Source organism: Nothoprocta perdicaria, unplaced genomic scaffold, assembly GCF_003342845.1.
Source record: "Nothoprocta perdicaria isolate Ctin4 unplaced genomic scaffold, notPer1 scaffold_20, whole genome shotgun sequence".
In the NCBI taxonomy this organism is placed as follows: domain Eukaryota; kingdom Metazoa; phylum Chordata; class Aves; order Tinamiformes; family Tinamidae; genus Nothoprocta; species Nothoprocta perdicaria.
Genome location: NW_020455205.1, coordinates 2,244,164 through 2,270,574, shown reverse-complemented (window position 1 = coordinate 2,270,574; position 26,411 = coordinate 2,244,164). Strand labels below are relative to the sequence as shown.

The 26,411-nt window shown below is 40.8% G+C and overlaps 2 protein-coding genes across 5 annotated transcripts; one reads left to right on the top strand and one right to left on the bottom strand.

The window, feature by feature from the left end:
- Positions 1 to 7,380: 7,380 nt before the first annotated feature.
- DNASE2B (deoxyribonuclease 2 beta) lies at positions 7,381 to 24,320 on the bottom strand. 4 transcript variants are annotated; one of them, XM_026038053.1, is made up of 8 exons: positions 18,429 to 18,483; positions 18,169 to 18,222; positions 17,153 to 17,305; positions 13,075 to 13,252; positions 11,555 to 11,636; positions 10,394 to 10,555; positions 8,786 to 8,983; positions 7,381 to 8,272 (listed from the first exon to the last, which is right to left on the bottom strand). In XM_026038053.1, the coding sequence occupies exons 3-8, from the start codon at positions 17,266 to 17,268 to the stop codon at positions 7,917 to 7,919; spliced, it is 1,092 nt and encodes a 363-aa protein (XP_025893838.1). In that variant the 5' UTR covers positions 17,269 to 17,305; positions 18,169 to 18,222; positions 18,429 to 18,483; the 3' UTR covers positions 7,381 to 7,916. The 4 variants fall into 4 exon arrangements, with proteins under 4 accessions (XP_025893838.1, XP_025893841.1, XP_025893839.1 ...); XM_026038056.1 differs by lacking the exons at positions 18,169 to 18,222; positions 18,429 to 18,483 and adding an exon at positions 24,256 to 24,320; XM_026038054.1 differs by lacking the exon at positions 18,169 to 18,222.
- On the top strand, positions 18,822 to 25,863 carry LOC112946255 (uricase-like). The gene is made up of 7 exons (XM_026038057.1): positions 18,822 to 19,055; positions 19,964 to 20,080; positions 20,206 to 20,284; positions 23,518 to 23,704; positions 24,191 to 24,314; positions 24,730 to 24,813; positions 25,751 to 25,863. Exons 1-7 carry the CDS (start codon positions 18,822 to 18,824, stop codon positions 25,847 to 25,849), a joined length of 924 nt encoding a protein of 307 aa, XP_025893842.1. The 3' UTR covers positions 25,850 to 25,863.
- Positions 25,864 to 26,411: the final 548 nt, after the last annotated feature.

Genomic DNA, 26,411 nt, shown 5'->3' with positions numbered 1-26,411 from the left:
CACAAAGTGCTGGGCTCATGCAGCTGTAGCCCTGAGATGACTAGGGCCATGAAATAGAGATTAGCCTCTTATCAGCACTACTGTGTGTTTTACCTTTATTGCAATATCTATCTAGATGATAGCCATTATAGTTGGAGTATCAGGCTAATCCCGCAAACTCAAACAGCATAATTTTATGCTGTTTGAAGCAGCCAAATCCACATGCTTTATTCTTCATTTAGAATGATTTTATACATGCTGATCATTAAAAATGAGAGCACTGGAAACCAAAAGAATTCAACATTAAAGTAATACTGTACTCACTTGGAAGAAAATACTGAAACAAGTTCTCTGTTATTGCTGGATCTTTAGCAGTGCTCTCTCTCAGAGGGAAAAAAAAAGATATTTTGATATAAAATATAGATTCAACTTGCAACGAGCACAGGTTTTGAAAATCACAGTTCCCTGCCATTATCCAAAGGCGCTAGAGACTTCCTTAAGGGATTTCATGTATAGAAGATAGGAATGAACTTGCAATTTGTAGTCACATTTGTGGATCTCTTACATGTCCATAGACTTCTCTGCCTCTATGAAATGGAATCATGACCATATAGATGATATATAGAGGTTTAGCATTTGGTAAACATCTCTCCTTTAAAAGGATCTACAGGGCACATCAAAATGCATATATTTTAACATGGTTTGAACATACTTACTTAGGACTTACTTAGAGTTTATACTTATGTGGAATGTTTCTCTGAAATACCTGACATTTTGTAGAGTTTGGTTTGACCAGGGGTATAGCTGTGTTGTCAGGCATATTTTGGGGCCCAACAATGAAGAATAGAGGAGGAATTTTTCTTAGAGTTAAAATTGCAGTAGGTGGGACTGTGTGTCTGTGAGTAGGGTGGAAACTCACCCACCAAGAGCGTAATAACCTCTCAAGGCTGTACATTTTGCCCGTGCCCATGGAGCTGCCCGTGCCCACGGAGCCGCCCGTGCGTGAGGCCTCGSCGCCATGGCTCCCGCCGCGGCGCTGCGGACAGGCCTGCGCCCGAGCCCCCACGGGTAGCTCCTGCTGGGGACATTTCCGCTGCGCTCTGGAGCACAGTTTGTGTCACAGACTGCGGGAGGTTCAGATTTTATCCTTCCATTTTTATGAGTGATTCCTGCGTCTTTGAAGTTCTGCTCCCACTGAAGATGAAGGTGAACTCCCACTGACATTAATGGGGTTACGATGTGTCCTTCTCTCAATTTTTGCTGCTGCTTCCTTTGTTGCAGTAGAGCTATTCCTTTATTAAAGCTTCTGCCTAAGGCAGAAAAAAAAAAAAGCAGAAAAAAAAAGCTATGCTACTAAATAAATTGTGAAATATTTACATTTGTGGAGCCAACCCCTTATGCTTAGCTCCTCCTCTGAAATTAAGGTGACACTTTTTATAGAGCCACAGCTTCTACATTGCCATTATTCCTCTGCAGGATCCAAGACTGGGAGGTTGCAAAACAAGAGGCCACCATGAGCCAAGTGACAGTAAGTAACATCCAGGAACGCTTGTTAATTTTGACTCAGTGCTGTAAGAAACAACTATATCAGACTGATGGCGATTTATTTTGTCCTGAGAATAAAAAATGTAGAAGGGGAGGAAAGCAAAGAAAATATAAAATTGTGGAGTTTTCTGAACTAACTTTGATTTTTATCCAAGAATAAGAGTCCATGTGTTGTAGAGATCTCTTTAATGATAATGCCAAGAGCAGAAGGGCAAAGGCATACCTTTTACCTAACCCTATCTGCATTCCTTTATATTTGTTTCTATTTTCAGTTCTCTCAATACCACAAAAATGAATGAAGCTAGTTTTATTGCAACGACCCATATTGGAATCATCTGCAGTTACTCTATTAGAAGTTTACTTCTTGCTTTCACTGTATTTTTGTTTTTGTACTGGCTTTTAATCTTTTGAGAGAGAAAGAGAGATTTAGCGTGTGATTCAGATATATATGGTTCAAATTACTTGCATCATAAATTTCTCCCTCCAGTATTTCCACACTTAATACTTTTGATATGCCTGATCTTGGTTTGTCCCACCTCTTGTAGGTTTGGTGACAGGTAGGGACTGTTTATTTTTATTTGCAATCAACTAAGTCACTTCAATTTGTACCTCTCATTTTTATTTCTCTGTAGCATAGCCTCCATACCTGTAAAATGAATGTTAAGTAACCATCACAGTCAATGTAACAGCCTGATTTCTTGCCTGATTAGCTTTGAATGGTTCAGTCACTGACCTCACCTTTTGTTTTGCATCCTTGTGTTTGCTCTYCTTTTCCTTTGCTTCTTCTCTTCTGCTCAGCTCCAGCTCTTTTTCCCTCTTCCAACTTTTCTTCCTTGTTTCACCTGGCAGCTCCCTTTGCTCCTGTTTCTCTGCTCCTTCCTTTCTTTTGACAACRAGGAAGGGTGGTGGGCAGATGGGAACACGACTGTAGGAATTGTCTCTGCTGTGCCACATTTCATGCATGCTTGTTCCCTGCAAAATATGTCTAGAAAAATTGTTGGTGCCCTCCTTGTTTACCTTGCTAATCTTACTCCGACAAATATTTGGAGTAGTTAGAAAGTGAGAGAAGAAAAGATGCAGATTTAATTTGCCTGATGCCTGGGACTCACAAGATTTGTACGAGAAATGGGACAGGTTCCAGAGCGAGGAAGGAGGCAGTTCTTGAAACGTGTGCTAAATGAGGCATTTTTAATCCTTGACATGAAGTAGAGGTCTGTGATGCTGAGCGGATAATCTGGACAACCTGACCAGTGCAGACATTTCTAGAAGTGATTTCTGGATGACGGAACTTTAGTCTGAAAAGGATTCATAAAAAGAGAGAGACAAAAAAAAAAAAAGACCCCTGAACTTTGAGTCCCAAGCTTTGAAGAGTGAGAAATACAAGAACTAATTTTATAATTTGATGATAAGGTTTTTAGTGAGCTCTTGGCAGTTTTTGGACTGCAATGAATAAAACGTGTATTGCTAAAATGTGACACGCTTAATTGAGAGCATGGCTACATGTGAAGACAGATTTGGGGGTAAATGCTTTATGATGCAGAATTGTGTGGCTGATTTGCATGCCTGATTTCTACGGTTAATAAATTGAGCAATGCTGATAGAAATGTACTGCAGTGCACGACCTGCAGCAGCAGCAGCCAACACTTACCTGCAGTGCTCTACCCCGTGCTCTGCTCCGGCGAGGCTGGCCAGTTTGCATGCTTGGATACTGATCTGCAGGTCCCAAGCTGCAAGGGGATTCATGGCTTGGAGAAACAGGCTCTACTGTTTCTGAAAGGAGATTCAGTCACCAGGTAACTTCTGTAGAAATCTAAAATGAACTAAACCAAAAAAAGAATTGAATTAAGTCAAGAGGATTTACTAAAATCACTTGAGTRAAAATGCAACACAGCTGTCTGTAACAGGCAAGATGTGTATTTCAAACCCTTATGTTTTGTGTTTAACTTGGTGCAGAATTATTAACATATCAAATACATATAAAATTAAATATAGAGTAACATACACTTTATATTGAAATGAATCAATTAAAAACCACAGAGATAAGAATATGATGAACATGCTTTAAAAAAAAAGTTATCTAACGAAGCATATACACAATATGTGTTTGAGGCCAAGATAGCTACAACTGATTTCTGAGTTGATATGTAGTGTGTTTTAATAAGGTATTTGTGCCAAATTCCGAAGGATTCTTAGAAAAATCAACAGAATAGGCCTTTAATCTGGTATCTCAAATCTAAATAGAGAAGTGTTAGCTATAGCTAACTCAGGCTATCAGGGTATCTTTAAAACACTAATACTGATATCCCAGTTTGAAATCATGGCTCTGCTGGTTGTGCATTGCCCTGTGCAGAATCTAGTCCTTGCTGCCAAAGAGTATATTTTTTTCTGTCTTTGGCCTAGTATTTGTTATTTTAATTTATCTTCATTCCCATTCTTTTCACTTTGTGTCTATCAAGTTGAGTATCCACATCTTTTGAAGAAATCTCTTGGGAAATAAAAGAGGTGCATCAAGTTCTTGCATCATATTGTGAGCACAGTTAGGCTTTGGCTTACTCGGAGCTTTTCAAAGAAGCTGCCTGCAATACTCCCTGTGGACGTTTCACCCAGGGCATAGGCAGCTTACGCATTTTAAACCAATTACTRTCCTAAGTACTCAGTGATGTATCTTTCCCAGAAGCTGAAAATAAAGGTATAAAAGAGATCCACACAATAATTTATGGGTGTTAACACATGGGTGTAAGTTTCTCTGGGGATAATTATGTGTCTATACTAATAACGCAAAGGATGCCTTGCTACATTAAAAAAGAAAACTCTCACAAAGTTCTTCTTTAGCTTTTCATCACTGCCAGGAGTCAGGGTGTATGTATTTAAATGGAGGAAAGAGACAAAAGAGGCTTTCAAAAATAACCCTCTGTTTTCACACCAGAGGCGAGCTGAGGAAACACAACTTAGCAGACAAGCTTACGTTAGATGTACTCGTGGCTAATGTCTCTTTTGGGGGACTGAGAACTACGTGGAGTTGAGTTGGTCAGGAGAGAGGGGAGCAGAGGGGTGCAGGGCTACGTGTGAGGGGSTGTTGCTGGCAGCTGGACAGTCGGCACCTCCAGGTTTCCCGGGATTTTTGTGCAGCCGAGCTCACCTTCACGCTGCCTTTCTGTATCTGGGAAGTCCCTCTGGGAGCATCCGCGAGGAGGCCAAGCGCCAGGYGAGGCCGGCACGTCCCGAGGAGGGGMAGGCGCCCGGCTCACACGGAGCTGGACACTGCGCCCGGCTCACACGGAGCTGGACACTGCGCCCGGCTCACACGGAGCTGGACACTGCACCCGGCTCACACGGAGCTGGACACTGCGCCCGGCTCACACGGAGCTGGACACTGCGCCCGGCTCACACGGAGCTGGACACTGCGCCCGGCTCACACGGAGCTGGACACTGCGCCCGGCTCACACGGAGCTGGGCGCTGTGGGGCCTCCCTGGCTCTGCTCGGCCCTGCCTGCTCCAGTCTCAGGGCATTTCAGTCACCGTGCAGACGCCGCAAGCAATTCCACCGTAAGGGCTGCATTCGAAAATGCACTAGCACTGGAATATATGTTTTCCTTAATCGTAGATGAGTGAAATCTCACCATTTAAATGTTTGTGCCTTCAAATATTTTGCAGTTTTTCTCTTATGGGTGCTGGTGTCTAGCCCTGTAATGGCGTGTAAATCTGTGCAAAATCGCCCCTTGGACGCAGCAGACCACTGCCCCAAGCATCTGCAATTACCAACGTTATGGAAAAATCCTCAGGAATGATGTTTCTCTTTGATAGGTCAAAGGCAGATGGAGTTAAGCTGCTTGCTTTGGGATGACATTAGTTGTGCTTCAGGTAGGAGCTGCTCTCATGGGTGAATGAGTGACAAGCAGGTGATTTGAGGGGCTCCTATTTGCATTTCCTGCCATTTGTGAGATAGTTAGACATGCYGGGACAGATTCGCATCTTGTGTAAATTATCACAACGCAGTTTCTACCAAGCAGCAATCTCTCATGTTGTGTCTGTTGCAAACTTGGCTGCATTACAATGATGTTTAGCGGGCTAATAATGTGTACTTTGGGCCTCTCCTGCTCCCCCGGCAAACYATTCTCATTAGAATAATGTTCTCGTTTTCCTTAAGTGGAGCAGAGCCCAAGGGTCGGCAGAGCCTTACCTGCACCGAGGAGCAGGGCCCGGCTCGTCCCGCGCCGTGACGGGGCCCAAGGCTCCTGCCTGCCCTTCTGCTCAGCGCTCCGTCCCCGCGGCATCGCGGCGAGGGCAGCAACGGCAAGGCCCTTTCAGCAAGAGAAATTCTGCCTGTCACAAGGGCTGAGCGGGCAGCAAAGAGCAGAGACTAGGGTCGCTCTGTGTCAGACACTTCCACAAAATAACCACACACTGTGCAGTTAAACTCTGGGTACACACACACACACACATATATATACACACACACACATGTAAATATATATGTAAAAGTGAGAGCTGCAAACCATTTAAAAATCCAGAAGCTGTCTAGCTGATCACAAGTCTCTTTTGAGAATCAAAGAAACTGCTCGTGTGTTTGTAACAGAAATACTAGGATATGCAAATACGGCGGTTACACAACGAAAGCAAAACTGAATTAAAAGTGTTCACAGTCAAAAAAAAAAAAAAAAAAAAGAGAGAGAGAGAACCAGAACTGCAGCTTTTTTATTGCTACACCACTGGAATGAGAGTGTGCAGAGCTTGGCTGTTTAGGTGACTGCATTGCTGTAAAGTACAGCTGTGTCTCTCTTCCTTTTCATTCCTGTTTAGGCCTCTTCAGCCATAGCCAAAGTGGAGGCCACCTATCTTTGATTTAATGAAGGAGGAATGTTGTAAATCTTCTTCTGAAGATTTATGACAACTATCTAATGATCAGATAATTATGAATAGCGACTCTGACTTGAAGGTCAAACGCCAGACTGTAGCTTGGGGAGCAGGATTGTCTGACAACACTACTAAGATAAACCAGGGACGGGGACTTTCCTCGCTGCTGACCTCTGTGACCCAAATGACAAGGATGAGCATCTGATGTAAGACATGCAGGCTGGGCAAGCAGGTCTTTGATTCACCAACACGGGCTTCAGCCAAGCAGCCTCTCAGAATGGGTTTCTTGCCATTCCTGCACTGTAAGATGATGCATATGCCAAGTTGTGGGCAAGACATAAGATTTGGATGGGTTAGGTTAGTGTCTGCCTTGCAAAGCTGGACAAGAGAAATGAGGTTTTAGCTTGGTTTTACCTGAGCAATCTTGACCATCCCACTACCCATCATTCTGCATCACTGGCAGCTTTCCCTATCAGAAATAGTTGTTGCTTGACCGTGCYAGTAAAACACTGGAAAGTATATGTGTAAAATAATTTGACAAATACCAAAAAAAATTACCAACCAAAATATTTGTCAGATATTACTCAGTCATGACAAAAAATAAAAGGTCTATTTCAGACAAATATCTAAACTATCTACATTATTTGCACAGTTAGCTTTGCCTAAGATTTATCTGTGATCCAGATCAATTTACCAAGCATGAAACCCATTCCTTCATAATTTTCCTCATTAAGCAGGCGAGACACATGAGTTTTGTTTCTTCAAGATTTTTTTTCTTTTTTTCTTCTTTTTTTTTTTTTCATTTTTTTTCTATTTTTTCTCCATAATTTTTCCTTGGCAGATAGAAGATATTTTAGCCAACCACAAATAACTACAGATAGAAGAGATAAATTCTAAACAGACAATTTCCTTCTTAATTTAGACATATTTTGGACATATTTATTTGTTAAAATGATTACTGTATATGAATAAAAGCACTAGAAACACATCAAGTTACTGGTTACACAAGATTTAAAGCTCMTTTCTTTTTTCCCCCAAACTCAGCAGAAATGCAATCACGGATCTCAGCAGCATCTGGGCCATGTAGTGATTTTGAAGGCGTTTGAGGGTATTTTTCTCCTATTAACTGCACGCCCCAAACAACCTACCTAATGAGAGAGATTTTTGTTCTTCATGCCATTCCACATCCAACATTATTTAGCAAGTTCCACTTGAGGACRTCTGTGCCCAACATTCAAACCTTTGTCACAGTGTCAATGACACCCACGCCTGGGCAGCAGGGTCTCTTATTGATGGCGAGAGGAGACAAGGAAGGAGCAGAGCAGAGCTCAGAGCTTAGGCGGTGCTCACTGATATGGCAATGATGGAGAAACAGTATTTTACCTGTAAAACATTTGCTTTTGTGACTAAGCAGGCAAAGGTCTAATCCATCTGACAACTCACTGGGCCATTTTCCAGATGAAAACTTAGGTTAAAGCAGATGTTTTCCACCTTTTCTGTGTACTGAACGGCTATGCTGCTTGGGAGGGATGGTTCATTCATCTCAATGTGGAAGAATCATTACAACTTTCATAGCGCATTACCAAGTTTCTAAAAGCTTTGTAAATGTTCTGGTTCTGTGTACAAATGAACCCACCACTTCTCCAGGCTTGTTCAGCAGCACGGTTAAGGTCTCCGATGCAGGTCCACTGATCTTCAGGGCTCTTTGAAACACACCACTTGGAATGATCATTAATGGAATTAAAAGTTGATTTCAGTGGTGTCTCTATTGTGTGTATGTTGTAGACATGGTACTGGAGAGAGCAGTTTGAGGGAAGGCTGTGCCCGGAATGCTGCCAGGATTCAACCAGCAAATGTGTTTTCAGTTCTTGAGCAACCCATGCCACGTAGATATCTATGGAATAACAGACAATGTGAGAAATTAGGCTCTTATTTTAGTGCATTGAAAAGGAGTTTGAAAAGCCCTACTTAAACTGGGCTTGTTTTATCTCAGTTCATCAAGGAGGCCAGAATGGATTTCTGCCTTTATTTTGACTTTTATTTTAGAAGTGTATCTTTTTTCTGAAAAGTCTGTTACAAATAATCAATAGGAAAAAAGAAAAAGAAAGTGAAAAAAAAAAAGAAGTCTTTTCATAACAACAGCAGATGATTCCATGTTGCCATTTTTGAATACCAGGAAAGAAAACGACTAAAAATCCCATTATCAAACACCTTAGGATATCTGAAGGACCAGACAGGTTTTTACTTTGTGAGCTGGGAGATCACTACGAAGGGATACCATTCCTTGCCCTCTCACACTTTTTTTTCCTGGAAGTAAACATTCTCTTTTTCCCAAAATCTTCATTGCCCAATAGTATATTTATTGCCTATTAGGTGCCTGATCAAAGGTAATAACAGTTTCTCTTACCATCCACAAACAAGTGTGACTTGGCAAAGTGAAGAAAYGTTTCCCCATGAGCTGACTGGAGTTTGGAGAGGTGACGCGGGGGGACTGGCGGCAACCTGGACCTTGCACAGAGCTTTTGCAGATTTGGGAGGTGATCTTGGAAGATGTCAGGGATGAAACAGTTGTAGATGCTTGGATTATAACTCAACAACTGTTGGTCTGAACAAAATGAAGGAAACAAACGCATTCAAAATTAAAATGATTAAGCAAAGCAATCAAGAGAGTTAAGAGTAGTTTTGTCTTGGAAAGGATTCTTTTTTACTCTTCACATTCCATCTCCTGGACGAGTTCATTGTCAAAGTAGATTATTCTAATAACAAAAATATGTTTAATTGCTTTGTATTCTGATTGACCCTGTATCATATATATCATATTAGCCTTTACATCCATGCTTACCTCCAAGCCTCTCGGCAGTCACACGTCACTCACATAGCAGCTATCAATTCAAACCTGTCCATATTTACCAGAGTAGTTCCAGTCAGTTACACTTGTCAAGCCAAACCAAAGAGCTGACAAAGGGTCTAGCTGGGTTTCAGGAAGAACAACTCTKGACTTTCAGAATCTAGATTGAATTCACAGAAAAAAGAATACTTTTCTATATAGACCCGGTTTAATTGCGCAGCTCATTGCCAAGGGATGCTGTACAGAGCAAAATAACAACTTGGATGAATTCATGGAAGACCAGTCCATCAGGAACTTTCTAGTCTTTCCAGTTCAGGAAATCCCTAAACCACAGATTACCAGAAGCTGGGAGGACAGAGCAGGAAGTACTACTGTTTGCTTCTCATTTTCTTCTCCTCTTTCCCTAAGCATCTGCTAGCAAGCACTTCCCTAAACAAGACTCTTGTTTAGATAGCTCCGTGGTATGKCCCAACGTGGCTATCTTCAAAACCTTACATAGCTCATTAGTATAATTATGGGCTTGTAACTGAGCAAATACAGCATGAAATTTTTTAATAAATATATCAGTAKGACTTGTTACAATGTCTTTTGATGGCTGCTTTCTGGAATGCCTGTATCAGATAGTTGAATCTTACAGTTATAGGTTTACTTTTTATTTTTAGTGTGGGTATTTTGTGTTGCAAAAAGTACTCATGAAAAATTTGAGGAATAGTTATTTTCTGTTTCACAGTCCTGAAGTGTCAGGGTGGCTGCTCACCTCAAGCAGTGATTGTGTTACATTTTTAGAGCTGCAGAATACTGAACAGTGCTATTACTGTTATATTCTGTTAAAAATGAGTAATCATCCTGCTTTATATTTCCAAAGCTCTCCGTATGCGTGGCTTGACTCTACCCTCAAAATGCACTTGTGACTATCAGTGTCCCAACAGTCCTCATGGGGTGATGGAGACGGAGTGGGAGAGTGAGTTTCCCATATTCAGACAGGAGATCGTTGGATAAACATAACTGAAAGCCAAGAATGCTCTTTCCAGGCCCCGTTCAGTTTACTAATCTGACAACGAAGCTTGAGGACAAGAACAAGCCATTTTTGAGACACAGCCTCAAGAGATTGGGTCAAAGAGATTCAGTCGTTCAAAGGCTTTCTTAGGAATAAAAAGATGTTCATACCTATTTCTGTAAACTGGTCATACTTGAAGGTTACACAGATGGCTGTCTGTCCATATTCTTTCCCAGTAGCTGGATAACCATAACCATCCTCAAGAAAGGGAGGGAACAGAGGCACACTGTGAATTACCCAAAAGCCTTGTGACTTGTCCAAGAGCAGAAATCCTGTCAAAGGAAAATTACTGTAGATAAATTAAGGGGGAAAAAAGCCACGAGACAATACAGTAGTTTTGGTTTTAGTGCTGCAGATACTGCTCTTCAATGCATTATTTTCTACAGTAAATTGACTCTAGTACATATTAATGAATTATATTAAACAGTAGTATTTTATTCAAGTTGCATTAATTTTGTTCCGAATAACCTAAATCAAACTGTTATCTCAGTTCATTTTTATTTTTTTTTAATTCCTTTCCCAAACCCTTTCTGTACTCAAACGTTGTCTTTGAAAAATCTGATGATTTAAAGGCTATGACTTGGTCTCTGCTGCTCTTTTTCCTTCCTCCCCCTAGATTCACTGCATTAAGACGCAATGGGCTCTATCAACATCATGTCTTTTCCTTCTTCTCCCGGAGTGAATTCTTCTCCAGGGGAAAGCAGCAGAGAGGCAGAATATGCCTCTCATGGCAGCTGAGTGCTCCAGGAAGGAGCACAGCTCCTGAACTGTCCCAATTTCTGCAGCCTGAAAACACAGGCCTGCAAAATATGTTGATTCTGGAATCACGCTGGGCAAACCCAATCTGCCTCTGCAAGGGCAGATGATCTTGGCAGCAGTTTCTTGCCAAAGAGAGTTTGGAAGTTCATTTGATTTAGGATTCTGTTGTTTATGACACCTTTCCTTCCACACCTGGTATTGCTGTTGCCGTCAGGCTCAGGGCAGTGTGATTTGTACTTGTTAAAAGGCATATGAGTTTCACCATATACAAGGCAAGAAGCCCATAAACCCTTACAGTTTTTCAACACAATACAGGCAAAACCAAACCAGAAGCTGCAGCACGCGGACGGYAGCTATGGCATCCATAGCTATATCAAAACATATGTCATGCAAATCATGCTCCCGTTTTGCTTTGGGCAGGAAGTTTGGACAGACAGACTAATGAGCAGACAAATAGATGTTATCTACAACTTTAAAGAGGAGAAAACAGTAACTTGGGACTGTTCCCGTACCTTTGGTATGGCCTTTTTTCCAGTTGAAGGCCTTAGAATGAGGGACCTCATCATTATATATTGCATAGGCAACGCTGTTGTTCTGCAGGAAAACATATAATTATGAGACATTACACTCAATAAATGAAAGGCGTTTAAAAGCATATCTATTAGAAGCAGGAGCAAGAATTCAGAACTTCAGCATCTCAGTATCATCATGAGCTTATCACTCCCATCTGACACAGTATCTATGCAAGTTACAGCAAAATAAACCTGACAAGAATTCAGCAAAGAGTTAATGTAAAGTGGAAGTTTTGTTGAGCGCTTCAAGCCTCCTTCCCTAACCAAGGCTCCCTAACAAGGTCTGAGATGCTTACTAAGGCACCTTATAAGGTTTTATTAGGCAATCACTTTGCAATGAAATTTCTCCTTTTTTTTTTTTTTCCATGTCTCTCTCTGATTTAGCAACCAGCTCTTATGAAAACGGATAATGAGTAAATGTAGACATGGCAACTGTTTACATGGAGGATGAACAATTAATACTTTTTTGTATTTTTATTTTTTTGCAAAATACTTGCATATAGTCACATCTTATTCTCCCTGAATAGAGAACTTCAGGAGAACTGGGACATATTTCCTCTCCAGATGCATAGTTTGCAAACACGAACAGTGTTTGAACATTGGCACCAACGTGGGCTCCACATTATGAGTTTGTAAATGCTATATTACAATTACATTGTGCCATGGAATAGAAGAGTTGCCTGGTTCTTTCCTAAATACAAATTTAATGACAACTTACTACTAACCTACAGCAAAAAAAAAATGCAAAGACACACCCAGACTCCTGAGAATATTATGTAAACGGTAAAAAAATAACTATAGGCAGATCTTGTAGTATTTTACAATCACTTTGCACAAATATAAATTAGGTGTCTGACAATGTGGGAGGGGAGGAAAACAAGCCTAATAAACAGCCTATTATTGCTGAAAAGTCACACGGATATCAAGGACAACAGTGAAACCCCATGTTGAYGTGAGCAGGCACTTGAGGCATACGCAAACAGGAGGACTGAGGACAAACCCCCATAGCAATGACCACTGGTCATTACTGGGGTCGTTACCATTACTTGTGCCCTCGTCTGAAGTTACAGCTGTTGCTCAGCAATAGTGGCAGAGAAGAAGCCATAGGGTCTAAGTATTAATGCTTTTTTTATTTTTATAGGCCACCTCTTAAGTGTGTGAAAAGCTTAACTAGAAATGAGAAGTTCTAGGATAATTTGTAGTTTACAAAAGTAAAACAGATAATACAAAAATAATGCAAACAGTATTATTATTACGGTTAAATAAAATTATAAATAACTGATAATAAAAAAAACCCACAAATAATCTGCCTAGCTGTCAGATTGTGCTGCCTTGGTGCATTTTAGCAGATCTAATTAGGTCTGGCCATGCTTCCACATGCTTATTTTCACTGAATTCATATCATTTGCATGTAAAATCAAGCAAATATATTAACAAAATAATAATTAAGTGTCACTTGCCTTGGATTCATAAGTTTCATAAAGCTGTTTTAGTGTTTGCCCTAGGCCACCTTGTGTCATATTGATGAGATATTTACTGAGTCGCCACGCGTGAGTCAGGGAATCCAGGTACATGTACTCCAGGCCCAGCCCAGCACTCTCTTCTTCTGTAAATTTTGGTAACTTGTAAAGAACAAACCTGCAAGGGCAAAGAGTAACATTTTACAAGCTGTCCTGTTTCAGTGCATGAGTTGGTGCCTCCTTCCCACCTGCGCATTTAAGGACATGGAAGACACCTACGYAGGAGGAGAGCCAGGGTCAGCAGTGCGCGGTGTCGATATTTCAGCCCTGAGCAGATGGCCCAGCTTAGGCCCAGGAGCAGTTTAGGGGCATGATACTTTCTGCAGCCAAAGTTGTTCTGCTTATTAGCAGCCAAGAGGGGCTGGCCGTACACCCAAACCCTGCAGTCAGGCTGCTGCTGGTGCCSCAAAAGAGCTTGTTTGGACCGAGGTCTGGTTTGCCACACGTGTGGAAGCCCTTGCTGGGTTAAAGTGCAGATAAGGGCCTTGTTCCACAGAGCTTTATGGTGTGTGATTACGTTCTTCCAGCCTTCAGAACCAAYACCGCTCGCAGAACAAGGTTCAGTCTCTTCTATTTGTACTTGAGCACCCTAATTGCAGCTAAGCTTCAGAGGGACACGCACAGAAACCTGCAGCGACGTCCCTCGGAATCGCCCTTAGCCACCGACCCACTGCTACTCCTAGAGAAGAATGAAATGTGGACCTTGAACTCAGGTCCAAACTGTCTGCATTTCTCATGGTCAACAAGGACACCTTTTACCAACAGCTTATATACGTAGATACCCATATATGTATGTGCGTAAATAAACATAAAGCTATGTGATAATGCTATAATACTCTTCGTAACAAACTCACACTCTGCTGAACTACTGTATGCTCTGTATTTACAAGCCATGAACTAGAAACAGATTTTTTTTTTCAGAATTTTAGAGTACTCAGCATTGTCAGTTAATGCTTAGCACACATTAACATATGTGATGAAGTAAACAGGTTTTGCCAGGACACAAGTCCATGAATTAACTGCACTATAATTTACTGAGTATTTTCTTTGAGTGTTCATTTAAGCAATTTGTTACTTATGTCAACATGACAACTGAGTGACATTATTTTCAATTCTAGAGTACAAAGATGCACCCTAACTCCACTGGATACTTTAAATATGTAGGAAGGAATAAGCCTTGCACAGTTAATATTCAGTCTAAAGCTGGTATAAAATACATTCTAAAGAAACAGAAAAGCAGATAAAAAGTGGTGGGAAAGCATTTGATAGAAGAACATTTGATACATGGAAAGGGTACACATACAGGCAGAAAAAAAATTAAATCCACCTGCATTGCCTCTGAGTGATGTTCTTTAAACACCTCGGGAAAAATTGTTGATGATGACAGATAACAAAGAAGATGAAGGAAGTGATTTGTATAATAAGCTTGATGAGGGCATTAGATGCATGAGGAGTCATGAAAATCCTTTTATTTGAAATTAAGATTTGGAAAGGAGGTGAGCAGTAGTAGTTATAATAGCAAGAGTTAATCCAAGAAATAGTCTGTGCAGCCTTCCAAGCTGCTTTGGAATATATTGGAGGGTTTATGTTCTGGTGTTCACAGCCTAGCACCAAGCAAGCATGACARTGTTTGCACATAGGACTCTGGATATATTAATAGTGCATCTATTAATATAAATTGCTTGTCAATTCCCAGCTGATACGTGTTTTGGCCCTTTACAGAGAGTTAGTTGAGTGCATAAGCAATTTCAAGTTGCATAAATATCTTCAGTGCTATTTGTGCGCAGGAAGTTTCTCAAGAGCTTAAGGATTTGTGGGAGCAGAGTGGCAGTTATTATCCTGAGAACCAAGGAGAAGCAAAGGCATAAATGGCAAGGATCTGCTTATGCCTGATTAGGCCTCTCGTGATTGAACTCTAAGTTACTAACCACCACTTTTTTTCAGTAAAAAACAATAATTTCTGAAGTGCAGGTGAAAGGCAGACAGTGACACTATTAAAAATTATCAAGTAGTATCTAGTTTTGCTTCCAGGCTGCAAAATGCTGTGTACCAAGGAAACAACTTCCATTGCCCTAATTGGAATTAAAAAGTATCCCTGGTTTTAACGATGGACTTGGCATTTGTCAGAAAGCAGTCCTTTAGCTTTTACTTGTGTGATAAGATTCTCACTGTATATAGTGACTAAAGATATAAAGAATAAAGACATTCTGTCCTCTTTAGAGCTGATCCTATGATCCTCTACACTAATAATACCTATATAAGGTGCAGTAAAGACGGTGAGATGGGCTCTTAAATGACATGAAGCAATGGAGGATATCGATAGCCCCTCCACTTAGGCAGAAATTTTAAGCAGATTTGGGGGAAAGAGATGTTGTCAGATCACACAGGGCAAGAGATTCCTTCAAGTCAGTGTCAAATGCAACAACTGCAAGAGTATTAGTAATTAGCAATGAGTAATTATGGAATATTGCAGGATGACACCCTTTAAGGACTCGTGCAAACGTGCTGCTAGCTGAGTGCAATAGCTGCAATGCTGTATTTGTTTGAAAGGGCATCACGACATCTGGGTGAGAGGAAGCTTTCTTCAGCAGTTTCACTTCTGCTTCTCCTATCAGTTTCACAGCAACTGAATCCAGCATCCAGCAAAAGCTGACTATTTCATAATAACGACTTGAAAATAGATATGTTTCTCTTTCATTTGCTCATGGCACATTTAAAAGATAATTCCTCCCTTCTSCCCCATAACTCATTGGATGGGAGCACTGCTTCACACACAGCACTGTGCAGCAGCAGCCTGTTTCCCCTCTGGAACTGGCCTGACATCAGCATTCACACAGGCAGAGGTCAAAACTAGCTAAAGATTTTAGAGAATTCCTTAGAGAACTTTGGTATTTGGATTTAAGAAATAGATGGTCAAGTATATTCTTTTGGCTTGATCCTAAAGCACAGGCAGATTCATTCTGCAACAAATAACAACAATTACAGGGAAAGGAACTTAATCTTATCTTTAAGTTCTTGTCTGGCCACATACACAAGAATCTGATCCTGAAAATGTCATTATCCAAAAGWGCCAGGGCACAGGTGACAAATCACAGGGATGGGCCAGACCCTCATTAAGTTTGATGCTAATCCAGGACACAGCAAAGCGGGTGTTAGACCCATGCTCCACATTCCATGCTACCTATAGTGTGACTAGTCCTCTGCTTTCCCTTGAATTACCTCTATGCATAAAGAAAGGGGCATGTTTAAGTATTACAGGAAGAGTGCCTACTCCTTTATCTTTTGTATCCAAATGAATCATTGTTCTGTGAGAGAAACTCTTTACTTTTTTAATTAGTTGATACTTATCTTTGGCAAGCTGCAATTGTTTTTTTTTTTAAGAGCACTCATCTCACTTTTTAAACCTGGGCTGGATATTATGTACAGTAATTACACTTTGCATCTTTCATCTTCAAAGTGCATTAATCTAATTAATCATTTAATGCCCAAATTTATGTTCACCGCTGCCAGGGTGGCTGCTAGCAGCACGAAAGTGCTGGCAGCTCTGGAGGCTGCAGAATGACGTCTCCTTCTTAGTCACAAACCACTGAGAGCGTTTTCCCACACTGCCATGTCTGTCTGCATTCCTYGTGCCTCACCCTGTTCCGACCAGGAGATGGTTCAGCTTCATTTTACCCTCAGCTCTTGGCCACCGCAACAACTGTACGAAGGGCACAGATTGCACCAGGCTGCTGTTTGGTGCGAGCAACGAGGTTAYGGCCAGGACAGTGAGTCTTCCCCACTCAATTGAGTTTGTTCAGCAAGGCAAGATGCTGCCTTTGCCAAAATGTGGGTACTGAGGTGAATGAAATCAGCTTACAATAATTTATCCTAGATTTTCCAAACTCAAAATTCAAGTATTTAGGTAGATAAGATTAAGACAGAGATTATTAAGCATTACTTCCCAGTGATCCACTGACTTCACGCAGTTTAATCTTAAGCAATTTTTACTCTTCCAACATTTCTTTTGTTTACTTACCAATCAATAGGGTTTCCATCTTCATTTCTGCAGGAAATTTCAGCTGCCCCCAGGGATATGGTGGTGGAAAGATGTAATAGCAAAACAAAGTGACACCACATGGATCTCACAGTCATTTTGGTCTGTCTGCACAGCGAGAGCGCAGGGCAGATTCTGAAAGAAGAAGTTGATACGTGTTTCATTAACTGTCAGCTCTTGCCATGGTGTAGTAAACGTAGCAGAGTCAGCTGCCGAGACCGCGGCTCGGAGCAGGACGGACCCGTGCGGCAGAGACGTCGCCCGGCACGGGGCTGCGGTGACTTTGCAGCATGTTGGGGGCAGCACAATGGCAAAATGACATTCGACAGTGACATTTCTGAGAAATATGCTTTTATATTTTAGAAGGTATTATTTTGAATATTCAAAATATCTAATGTATTCTGCTTTCAAATGAGCTGTAGATATTGAAACATTTGTTTTTCTTTCTACTGCTCTGTGAATGAATTATCATTTTTTACAACTATCCAAAAAGCTACATTTTTCAGAGAAGCAAACCAAAATCAGTTTGTTTTGATTTCACTCCTGTTGCACCCAGCCCTTGCAATCAGCACACCATCGGTGCCATTCCTGCCAGGACAGAACAGTTTCCTGTGAAGTGCTGACCTCTCCCAGATCCTGACTTTGTCCATGAGGGAATCCTTACTTTGTCTGGACGGACTGAGCCTACAGACAGTAAGAGAAAACTCTCTGACCACAAAAACTGTTGAAAAATACCTTCTCCTTCTCCATTATGCTTAAATTAAAAGACGTTGATATCAAGTATGGGATATTTTAACATCAAGGAAATTTTAGTGCGATAAACTCCAGATGTTTAACAGAAATGCTCACAGTGTTCACAGTATTTTTGTCTCCCGATACTATAGCAGATGTATAAATTGGACAGTGTCCGACTGAAGCAGGATAAAAGTGAACGGGGCTTAACGCCAACCACACCAGCGATTGCAGAAAGCCCAAATTTTGCAAGTGTGGCTGCTAACCTGAATTTTGCTGCTCAGGCTCAGCTGCGATTCCTTTTGCGAGAGAGATCAGCCCTACGGGGGGGAAAAAAAAAAAAAAAAAAAAAAAAAAAAGTGACAAAACATTTTCCACGAGTGCAGCTTGGCCTTTCCACGTATCACTCCATTTTTCCTCCCTCCCTGGGGAATCACAACGCGCATAAATGGGGCAATAAAACACAGAAAGCTGCCGAGAAGCCGGGGGCTGCTCTGTTCCCTGCGGGGAAGCCCTGCCCACTCACCACAGCGGCAGGGCCGACGCTGGTGCTGGCTCCTTGCGATGGCAGCACCGATGCCGGCGCGGGCTCCGGCCCCAGCGGCTCTGCGGCCCTGCCAGGCCTCGCTCCGCGCAGGCCTCGCCCGCCCGGCACCCTGCGGCTGGAAGAGCAGGAAGCGCTGGGAATGGGCTCTCCCTGCCAAGGGAAGTCAGAAATGGCTGCGCGGAGCCCAGCCCAGGCGGGCTGCGGGCTTGGCGCTGGYGGCGCGAGGGCAGGAGGTGCTGGGATAGACCTGCCCGCCCTCGGCAAGAATCCTTTTAAATCCTTTTAAACTCTATCGCAGCTGCTACTGGAGTAATAATATCTTCCTACAGCTTTTTTTTTTCCCTCTGCATTTCATTCATCACCACAATGCACATGCTGTCGTTGCAGATCAAGGACGTAGAAGTCCTCAGCTGYGAATATGGCAAGAACACAATTAAGTTCCTCCGCCTTAAAAGAGAGGGGAAGAAGCACTTTGTTAAAGAAGTAGAAGTTTGCACACATCTCCGGCTGACCTCTGCCCACGACTATCTGGATGGAAACAACGCTGCTGTGATACCCACAGACACCATAAAGAACATTGTCCTTGTGCTGGCCAAAAAAAATGGGGTATTTTATTTTTTTTAACCAGCCTTGCTGTAGCTTATGACTTTATTTGTAGCATTTGTTATACTTTTTTATTTCCCCCAAAACACATCAAAAGAATATTCTGTCCTCCATATGTGTATGTTAGATTGGCAGTAAGACTCCTTCAAAGATTTGGAAGAGATTTTTCTTTCCCCAGTAATTATCCTGAGTACAAAGGGTATCTGAAACACTCTTCCCTATTCTGAGAATTTCAGTGTTGGTTAACTTGTCCTTTCATAACTTATCTTGCACTTAAACAGACAAACCTTTCAAATCTGAGTAGCCCCAGTTTTGAAAATGTTATGTACCCACTTCCGTGTTTGAGCACAGAAACATGGAAACATCCTTAGTTCTCCAAGCCTTAATTTCTCACAAAGCTAGAGGCAGCATTTTGAGGCAACTTTCTAGTAACATTTTTATATATATATATATAATGTAACAACACATGATACTGTCTTATAAGACTCCTCTTAGTTCYGTTATCTGTGCAGGATGTTAACTCCTTCAGTTCAATATATCATAATGACAATCTGTGGACCAAGGTCTCGGTAATGAAATTCCATCTTTAGCCTACACAGCTGAACCAGAGTATCACGATGATTTTTTAAATGTTATATTCTCAAAGGAACAAGCTTGCATAGTAGTTCCTCTCAGTCCAAATACTTCAGCTCACTACACTTGGAATGGGAGATTTTTGATGTGAATTTGAAGCTGCTACTTGCAGCTTATGCTTTATGAAACGACTAGGCATACAGTGTGCAAAACCAGAATTGAAGAAAATGTGTATTTTAACCAAACTGATTCTTCCCAAATATCTAGAACTATTAGAACAATCTACTCCTGCAYTTGACATAATTGTTGACTTGTAACTATATTTTTTGTTTTCTTAGATCCAAACTATAGAACAATTTGCTATTGATATCTGCAAATACTTCATGACAACATTTTGTCAAGTGGCGTATGTCAAAACCTACATTCAAGAAGTGCCATGGCAACGGCTACAGGAGGTATCTAAAATACAGTACACTCATTTTGTTTACGCTCCAGCCATTTGTTGCTTTCTCAGTTCCTCTTTTCAAGTTTGGATACAATTCACTGCACTTTTACTTACATATCTGCTCTACATTTGTAGAATGGCATTCCTCATATCCATTCATTTATATGTGTTCCTGAGGGGATTCGCTTTTGTGAAGCTGAGCAGTGTAAAAATGGTGAGAATTTTTTACTTTCCCTGCTTCTCTATAAATATTTCCACTGATGACAGATGAAGATGGATTTAGAGATAGCTAAAGGTGTTAAAGGGCTTCTCCAGAGGTCTAAAACGGAACAAAACAAAAATATTTATGGCTGAATTTTGTAGTGCTTTGTCCCTTAGACATAGCTGAATCTACCCTTATATTTATGTGCGTATCCTAAACGCATATTGGTTACAATTATACATACAACCTAACTAACAATGTTGTCACAGGATTTTATAGCCTGCTGCAAACAGTTTGCTTACATTTTTGCATTACATGACAGCCTACATTTTCACTATTAGCTTTACTCTGTAGAGAATATACCACAAAGCCTTATTGCCATAGGCCAGTTGTCTAATTTGCAGCTACCTGACAGCATGTCTTGGTTTTACTGTTAAAAAGTTGTGATGTAATTGCTGCAAACCATGCTAACTTGAACACTGTGAGCACAAAAGTATATATGCAAACCATTTTTCACAGATAATCTTTTCATAGTGTGCTTACTATTTTTTGCATAAACCAAATTCCATTTGACTTCACTCAGAGTTTTAGGATCTTGAAAAGACATAGGCTTTAAAGCTGAAATGTCCATTTGTAAATTAGGCAGCTAGATGACTTGTCATTCCAATGTAAATATAATAATTCTCTTGTGTTGATGGTACTCTTTGCGAGAGTGTCAGCTCAGTCTCACTGTACTGGCATATCAGAACACTGGGAACTGAGCTGAGCTCACTGCACTGTTTCATACAATGGGTTTAGGATTAGGCCTTATTTCAGTATCCATTACTGTCTTAAGATAAATCAGATATGTAACTTCGACATATTTCCCAAACTATTCTCTCTTCCTATTTTCCTAGTATGCAAGYTTGTGGAGGGATCAATTTCACTTACAGATAGGCCACAGTTCTGAAAGATTCATTTGAGTTTTGTCCCTGTATTCCCCATGAAAGGAGAGATCTGATACAAATTTCTAGTGCCTCCTTCTCTTATGTTGCTTGCCATGTTAACTACTGCCATATTCTTGTTAGCTTCCACAGTATTGACATCATTTTCTGGAAAATGTTAAGAAAGAAAAAGGAATTAAAAAAAAAAAGGAAAAAAAGAAGAAAAAGAAAAGGAAAATAAACTGTATATTTTTCTTGACAAAATGCTACTCTTAAACTATAGATAGGATCTAAATCTGAAAAATCAGCATCAAATTTTGCAACTTCAGGTTCTCTGCACAAGGAGGGCCTTATCAAGTCTTACTGAAGAAATGACCTTTCCTCCTTAATCTTCCCCATCGTGTAGCTCTTTGTTTCCTGAGGATTCCCTGCTAGGGTRAAGGTTCTCAAGCCCTTTTTATTTTTCTTATAAGAGAATGTGAGAATCTTCTCTATCTTTAGTATCCTCCTATGCATCTGTCAACCAGACATTGAAATTTATTTCCCAGTTTATCCTATGTTTTAACAATTTACCCTCTAACTAAACAGAACTTCGTGAGACTTAACAGTAAGTATAGACTTATTGAGTTGCCATTATATCCAATGATAAAAAAGAATTTTCTGTGAATTGAAAATACTGTAAGTAATTTATCAGAGTCAAAACTGGACAACTAGAAAGACAGGGCAACCACAAAACATACTGAAAGCACAAGACTAACTGCCTAGGTGCTTGACACTTCAGAGTGATCTTCAGAGAGACAGCTACATAGCCAGCCAGTTGGCATTTATGTGAGTCATTAGTTGCAAGGAACTCTTTAAATCAAGGCTGTGCATTTGAATATGAGATAAATACACTTCAAGGATCCTTGATAGTATCTGTACTACATTAATATGTGGATATTCCTGCCTTAAACGCGAGCAAGGAATTCATCAAGATCTGAATAAAATCCAGAAGGCAGTTTTGTAAAGTACTAGTAAATAACAGGGGAGAGCACATCACTGCTGCTTTTTGAATTAGGTTCAAAGAGATACACCTCTTTGGACCCAATTCAAAAACAACAATGAATGTAAAGAAGAAGAGAAATACTTATGTAAAATGTAGCTTTGATCACTTCCAGTAATGGAGGATTTTAAAAAATTCTAAACAACTGCATCATTTAAAATATCCGTCACAATAAAACTATTTCCAGTATCCATTCCTCTAAAGACAGAATTTAATATAACCAAGTTTGTCAAGTCAAAGGCATGATTACCATGTGTTACCATGCACGTATATTTGAGGATTAGCATTGAACTAGCTAGAGTGAGCACCAAGCACAGCACAGAAAGGGCAGCGGGGGCTTCAGCCACTAACTCGGGCTCTGGATAGCCGTGTGTGGCAAACAAGTCTCCTGTTAAGCTGGTCTGTGAAATTTTCACCTCTTGGATTGGTGTCATCTAGCGAGCTGACAATCTAGATTTTTTTTAGCAGTCATCCTGGTTCTAACAGGTCTGTTAGAAGAAAAATTGGTTGGTCTTTAGAAAACAATAATCCACCCATGCACAAGTGATCTGCAACAGCACATTTTATAAATAGTGGCTAAGAGCAGAATCACTGTCTGTTCAAACCTGTGGGTGGCATCTGAGAGCAGCAGTGCCAGGACTGTGGGGAAGCTGCACTGCAGCACTGGCCGCTCACCYTCTGGCTTTTACTGATGCTGAAGTCGCAACAAAATGGATGTGTGAACTCCGGCCACAGTCTCTACGTCTTTGTGTCTACTGTGTTTCCACATCACTGTAGAAAAGTTCACGGCATCACTCCTCTATGCCACAACCCTAGTAGCCTATTTTATTTCCCTTTAGTCTAAACAGGACTTCCTGAATTCATATGGCAGATAACCCAGGCCAAGGAGGTGAGATAAAGCGCGTGCTCCGCTCTCACTGACTGACATTACAGGTCATTTGATGGGGTTCTCTGCTTTCCAAATGGAGCTGTGATTTCAAGGGTTTCTATCTTGTTTTTCCCCTTCCCACTAACACCAGTCCAAGAAATAATTTTATAAAGTAACGAGGCTTGCAAGAGAAGCACAAGTCTATCTTAGAGAGATCCTTATTGGTTCTGGAGCTGCTAGGGCAAACAAACACATCCAGAGAGTTCCCTTCACTGTGACTGGAAAGGAGCTCACACTGTCTTGCATTTTTGGATCACAGGTCCAAACAACACAGGCAAACAAACACATCCAGAGAGTTCCCTTCACTGTGACTGGAAAGGAGCTCACACTGTCTTGCATTTTTGGATCACAGGTCCTCTGGTTGTTTTTGCTGGAATTAAAGATCTGAAACTTATGAAGACAACACAGTCCGGATTTGAAGGCTTCCATAAGAGTGAATGCACCACACTTCCTGAAAGGAATGACAGGATTTTATGTGGAGAACTCTTCTGCAAATGGTCATACGGCGAATGCAAAGATTTTGATTTTGACTGCGTATGGTATATGTCAAATTAAATATTTTTTTCATATAATTTACAACTCCAAAGTCCCCCTAACAACACAGCAGGCTTAAGGGCCAGATTTGCTGAGCGCCAACCACTCTCACRGATCTGAGGAAGTTCTAACCTCTTGCTGCCTATGGGTGTAAGGCAACCTCTGCCAAGTAAACCTCTGGGGTAAATCAACTTACCAACTTATCTCTGTGATAGTGCGGACTAGTTAAATGGGCAGCTTGTAGTTCAATACTTGGCACTTTAGGAGAATGCACTTACACCTAATTTGTTAAACACTTTAAACAAAATACTTGCAAATTATAGAGTTGTGGGATAATTTGGAGGAAAAATACACTTCTTTCATGACATCTCATGTGCTATGTAGTGGTACAAAAAGATACATTTTTTTTTTAATAGAGTACAGTAAAATATTATATGTATAGACACAGAGCACTGACACAGGATTTTGTAATGGTACAATGCTTCCTCTAGGAACAAAGTCCGGGAGTGCGTCATCGAGGCCTTCGCTGGGCCACCCGACTGTGGGGTATACTCACCATCCTATCAGAAGACTGTCAACAGCATCCAGATGCTCATCCTTTCTAGAGTGTCCCAGGTATCTTCTTTCCTTCTTTGACATTTTATTTAAATGATATTTAATATTAATCGGACTCATAGGACCAGAATAAGCCTATTTTGCTGGCTCTCCAATTGGAAACTGGTGGTCCAGCTCTATGCTCCAAACAAATATGAACACAGCCAGAAGTTCAGACCTGAGAAGTGTCAAACACTATCTGCGAAAAAAATGGGAGAAAAAAATCAGTGCTTGGTGGGGCCAGCTGGAAAATGAAAGGGGTGATAAAAAAAAAAAAAAAAATCATTTTCATGTTCAATTGGTTGTATTTTATCAACATTACAAATTTTGTTTTCAGGTTGCCAATTGTTTTTCGTTCTAGTAAGTGCAAATACCTTCAGGGCATTGGCTAAGAAAGTGCACTAATTCATTGTCCCACTTATTTGCATGGTTTCAGGTACAGGTCATTGAAGTCATGTTGAACAACACTTTTTACAATGTTTTAGACATGAAGAATCTAGGCTTGACCAATGACAAAGAAGTAAGTAAATGCTCAAAATACTACTGTAAAGGACTCTTAAAAAAAAGTACTTAGCTTAAAAAATAAAAACACCCCAGCCACAGAGAACACTAACTCTAAAAGAAATTTAAAGTGATTACAGGAGAAAGCTAGCCCCTTACTTGTGTTACTGATAAAAGCTCAAGGAGCACACAGAAGGTGCTGGAGGCCAAAAGAGTCTGTAAATACAGTTATAGAAGCCATCTGAGAAATTGTTCCTCTTTACTGAATTTGACTTTCAGCACAAGCTGATAATGTCAGCTTGTGCACTTGCAATCAGGCAGAACATATCAGATTGTCCACAGACAATTTGAACTGCTACCCCTACATGGGTTTTGTTTCTAACATAATTCTTTGGCAATACCACTGAGGTCAGTAATGAGCTGTCATTTTTCCTTGCTGAAGCAGTGTAACAACTAGGTTAACCAGGTCCATAGGCTAAATAAATATCTAGAAGAGCAGCACTTTCCTAGAGCTGTGAAGGGATGGACTGTTCCTGCAGCCATTGTAGGAGATGTAGGGGACATYCACAGCTGCTCCAACTGATGTCCAGCTGAAAATCTATCCAAATGCTATCCTTGTGTGAATATCAGAAAGAAACTGGATTATTCAGTTTTGCAGTTGCAATTTCAATTGACGATTTTTAGTCTGTTTATTCTCTAGTCTCCCTTYCTAATGCTTGTGATTCTGCTGCAATGCTCCTTGTTCTCTTTTGGGTGGATGCTAGTGATGTGCTTTCTCTTGAGATAAAARCAAAACCTACTACTAATGTCCATAAGGGAAGGAAAGGGAAATGATATCAGAGGGAATTAATAGCTACAGTTTCTGCTGGACAGCTACTGCCCAGCACGCTCCTCTGAGGACACTGGCATATCCTTGCGTCAGGAATGACCTCCATGTTTCTCCTGTTTCTTCTCAGGTTCTGATTCCGGTGGAAGCTCCCTACGGCTCCTGCACTTGCACACTTGGCAGAAAGAAGTTCTTGGAAGCACAAGGCCATGTGCTGAAAGAGAAGTAAAGTCAGTTTGGAGTGACAGTGGAACAAACTAAACCTCTTGGCTGCATCCATACATTCCTGACAAACTTACCGTACAGTTTTCCTGTCAATGTATACTCCTTATTGGCGCTTTCAGTTGCTGATTCCTCATACCTCCATGAACTCCTGAGGCTGGCATTTCTAAAGGAGTCTCAGGAATTCAGCTATCAAAGTCTCTCCCTGAATCTCAGTGTGATTTGCAGTGTGATTTGCAGATTGAACTCCCTAAAGGCCCTTTTGACAATCCCATCGGAAACATTCTAGTCAATGAATTTTTAAACCAGTTATACCCCTATTAATGAAACAGGCAACTAATTTCATAATGCCTATAGCGTGTTTTTGACATGCAAAACGATCAACTCTAAATATTCTATTTATCTTCCATCACTAAATAATATACAGACATAAGACCAGACATTTCATTAACATAACCTATCATGACACCTTGATGCCAGTCTACAGAGCTGAGGTCCTGATGCAATAACGGGATGGAGATTCAGTCAGACACTTATTGCTTTGTGAAGTACATGAATAAAAAGAAAAG